The sequence below is a fragment of the Periophthalmus magnuspinnatus genome, chromosome 1 (assembly GCF_009829125.3).
Source record: "Periophthalmus magnuspinnatus isolate fPerMag1 chromosome 1, fPerMag1.2.pri, whole genome shotgun sequence".
Classification (NCBI taxonomy): domain Eukaryota; kingdom Metazoa; phylum Chordata; class Actinopteri; order Gobiiformes; family Gobiidae; genus Periophthalmus; species Periophthalmus magnuspinnatus.
In genome coordinates this window covers 29,951,040-29,954,750 of record NC_047126.1, presented here as the reverse complement: position 1 = coordinate 29,954,750, position 3,711 = coordinate 29,951,040, and the positions used below count along the sequence as shown (strand labels likewise).

Sequence of the window (3,711 nt, the reverse complement as noted above, 5' to 3'; positions counted from 1 at the left end):
ACACCAAGTTCAAGTAACCAGACAAGTGATGACAATTTCAGTGCTCAAATGATCAAGTACAGGATTCTTCACGGGCCAATATGGACCACAGGTGGAGTCCAACGCGCAACGCAAAGCCAGTTTAGATGACAATAGCTGCACAAAATTAAATTTATACTTTTTTGAATTTTGCCTTAGATTTCCTTCTGCCCTTGAGAGACATTGAATAGGATGGAGAAGTATATGTGGAAGAAACCTGGTATATAGACATTAAGCAGAATCTTGCCTCATGGAACAAAGATTTAAACCCTCTGCTTTTCCCTAGTTGAGAAAAATCAGTTCTTTCCAAACAACTTTTCCTGTAAATACCATAGAGAACAGACGCCAGTTGGTCATTTACATTTTTTATTAAATCTGTCAGGGTTTAGACTGTCTCCTGGATGGGGGGCTCGTAGCCGTCAGCCCTCTCCACCTTGGCTCCAGCGTCATCACCAGAGCCCTTTGCAGCGCTGCCGGCACCTCCCTCACCATGGAGCTCCATCAGTTTGACCACTGGAAGAGAACAGATTCAATTAGCTTACAGCGAAATCTACAGGTACACCAAAAAAAAACAAAACAAAAAACCAGTTTGACAGGGGAACGTCAGCTGATCTCATGAAAAGTAATCAGGCCATCATATGGGACCGAAACAGTTTGTCATCACATGCTCCCTACATCCCCACAGTAAAAAGCACATTTCATTTCTGCTTACATTCAAACTTGGGCTTCTTGAGCATTTTGACCTTGCGAACATAGACGTCGTGTAGAGGGTAGATGGACTGGCAGGCCTTCTCGATGTCTTTGCCCACACTGTCAGGGATCCTAAAAGCAGCACATTTACAGACCGTTAGCTCAGAAGAACAAACAAGAGAAGGCCAAACTTGAGCAAAAGGATCTGGACTTACAGCTTGTTGACCACCTCTTTCAGGTCGTTGGTCTGCACCTCACGGGTCATGATCTCCATCATCTTCTTGCGGATTTGGCGGACCTGTTGGTGCTGGGCGTAAGAGGTCTTTCTGATCTGGTTGGTGCGCTTCTTTGTGAATCCCACGCAGAACAGGCGCAGGAGGTAGCCGTCTGTGGTCTTCACGTCCACATGGGCTTCAATCATGGTCTGCACATAGTGAAGACATTTACATTATTCTACTGAGGCTTTTTGAAAACACATTAAGTACTGGTTTGTCAGACAGACTGAAGGAGGGTATAATTTTGGTTTCTGAAGTAAAATTATGTTGAAGTTCAGGTCATGAATGAATTATATTGGCCTTTAATCCATTTATGGAGAATTCAAGTTGGAAAAGCAATGGACACAAAATAATAAGCAAAAAGTGGGAAATTAATATGGGAAACCAATTGAAGAATGAGTCAAATGTAGAGGACAGATTTCTTTATACGGCAATAAAGTACTTTAAAGTGCTCATATTACACCCTTTCCTGATCCATGTTATGTTTCCTCATCACAAACAGACCTGGAGTTGTGTTGTATTTCATTCTCTCACGTTTAACACATGAAACCTGCCTATTTAGGCTGTGTTCTTCTCTCAAACAGAGAACTCTTTTCAGTCTTGTGATGACATGTGATAATGCAGGTGCCCCACTGTGTTTTTAACCTCTATACACTTTTACTAGAATCATGTCGATGATTCAGCCCTGGAATTGCCGATCTTTATTATACTAAAAATAAAGGTGAGTGAAAAGTACCTCTTCATGACATCACAAGATGGCAAAAAGCATTTTGAGCTTCAGAGATATAGACAGACTGAATGAAACAAAAACTCCAGGTATGTTTTTGATAAGGTAAAATTATAACATGGCTTAAAACACGAGTGAATTTTGCATATTATAGGACCTTTAACATTCACCAAATTGAACTAATTCAATCTATTCAGTATTTGTCTTCCTTTGTACCTGGGGAAACCTTTGCATAAACTTCCAATACATCAGCATAGTGTCCACAATCAGTTTTCGAACCAAATTCATTTTAATCTCATGTTTGAGAGATGTGATACATCAAGTTTAAAGTTACAAATATGAATTTTGCACTATTTTATTAGCGGTTTATGCATTTTATATAGAGGCTACCACATTGTAAGACCCCTGAGGGCTTTTGGTAACCATCCTTCACATTTTATGGTATAAAGCAACTTATTCTTTATTTTTCATCAAGTGAAAAACAAAAAATGTCAATGCCTTGTTTGCTCCTGAAACCTGGGGGATCTTACCTGCCACTTCTTGACCATGGAGCACATCTTGTCACGGGTCAGGTCCATGCCGTGGAAGTTGGTGAGACAGTTCTTGCCCTGAACGTCTTCAGTGATCAGTTTAAACTTTCTGAAAGCCACCTCATCGTTCTGCAGGTCAGCCAGGCTCACCTCAAACACACGGCCCTTCAGCCCGTCAGAGGCAATTTCTACCAGACAGCATTGGAAGTCAGTAATCCATTACAAACACTGCATCATGTTTAAGTAATCCACTTTAAAATGGGAAAGTCAGATAATCTCAAAACAAAAGTAATCACAAAACAATCAGTGGAAGCGTTTTCGTCACCCATTCCCAAATCTCCAAATGTATAGGCTTCTTACATGGGACAACACCAAATGCACTATACAAGTTAAACTGGTAATAAAGCTCCAAGAACTTACTGGTTCCCTGAGTCCTGGTGACCAAGGTCTTGCCAAGATTGCGGATGTTGAACATAGCTGGTGCCTTGACATCATACCAGTCCTTCTTGGAGAAAGGGTCCACACTGCAAGCAAATGGTGCAATTTATTCATTTTAAAAACAAGTCAGACACTTAAGGCTTCATCCATCATATGCTAACAAGCAAGCTAACATGAAGTTTAGATGGTCTACAAATCCATTTCAGAGCGAGATTAATAATTTACAAGACGAACGTCAACTAGAAAGGAACCTTTGTTACTTTAGCCCCATGTAGTTGAAATACATACAAAATGGGCAATTATGAGAAGCCCTGTCACACTGTTAGCAATGCTAGGCTCAGTAGTGCTAAGCCTGCACCATGGTCCTTGGAGAGCTCAAAGCAGGTTTCCAAATAAGCCACCGTAAAAGATGCTTCTAAAAAGATTAAAATTACGTAGCGAAAGAAAGAGTTCGTGTGGGTGAGTTAATATCGCTTTACAGACATGGCATTTGACATCAGAAAAGCCATGTGAACCACTGAGCGACTCAGGGGCCGCCGGTGAGGACACAAGCACTGACCGTACTGCATCTGCTTTATATCGGCGTCATCCTTCACAATCCTCTCCTCATAAGTACTCGTGTGCAAACTGCAAACATTACGCTACTTTACAATGTACGAATTTACTACTTACATCTTCTTTTTGGCACCCTTTTTGCCGCCTTTGGTCAGCCTCTTATTTTTGCCGACTGCCATGTTGGCTACAGGGAGTGAAAGAGGAGGAAGTCGGTAATCTCGCGAGGATTAAAATGTCCGGTGCGGGATTGTGAGATATCGCGAGATCGGGTCTCCTTGTGCCTGCGTGCTTCCTCTAGTGGCAACAAAGCAGCATTGCATGAAGTACCAAAATAATCATTTAGTCTAAATAGCCTATTATTTTAACTAATAAATAATGTTACATAGAAATAAATACATGCATAAATATATATAAATAACAACCAACAAGGAAAATGTATTAATTATAATAATTTTATAGAGTCATTTACACTTTTGCT

At 40.7% G+C, this 3,711-nt stretch overlaps 1 protein-coding gene and 1 non-coding gene across 2 annotated transcripts; both read right to left on the bottom strand.

Moving 5' to 3' along the window:
- Positions 1-367: 367 nt before the first annotated feature.
- Positions 368-3,477, bottom strand: rps3a (ribosomal protein S3A). Its single transcript, XM_033968834.2, has 6 exons — positions 3,351-3,477; positions 2,661-2,764; positions 2,241-2,428; positions 924-1,132; positions 731-840; positions 368-531 (listed from the first exon to the last, which is right to left on the bottom strand). Exons 1-6 carry the CDS (start codon positions 3,410-3,412, stop codon positions 404-406), a joined length of 801 nt encoding a protein of 266 aa, XP_033824725.1. The 5' UTR covers positions 3,413-3,477; the 3' UTR covers positions 368-403.
- On the bottom strand, positions 618-687 carry LOC117379503 (small nucleolar RNA SNORD73). The gene has a single exon (XR_004542083.1). It is a non-coding gene; the product is annotated as a small nucleolar RNA SNORD73 (small nucleolar RNA).
- Positions 3,478-3,711: the final 234 nt, after the last annotated feature.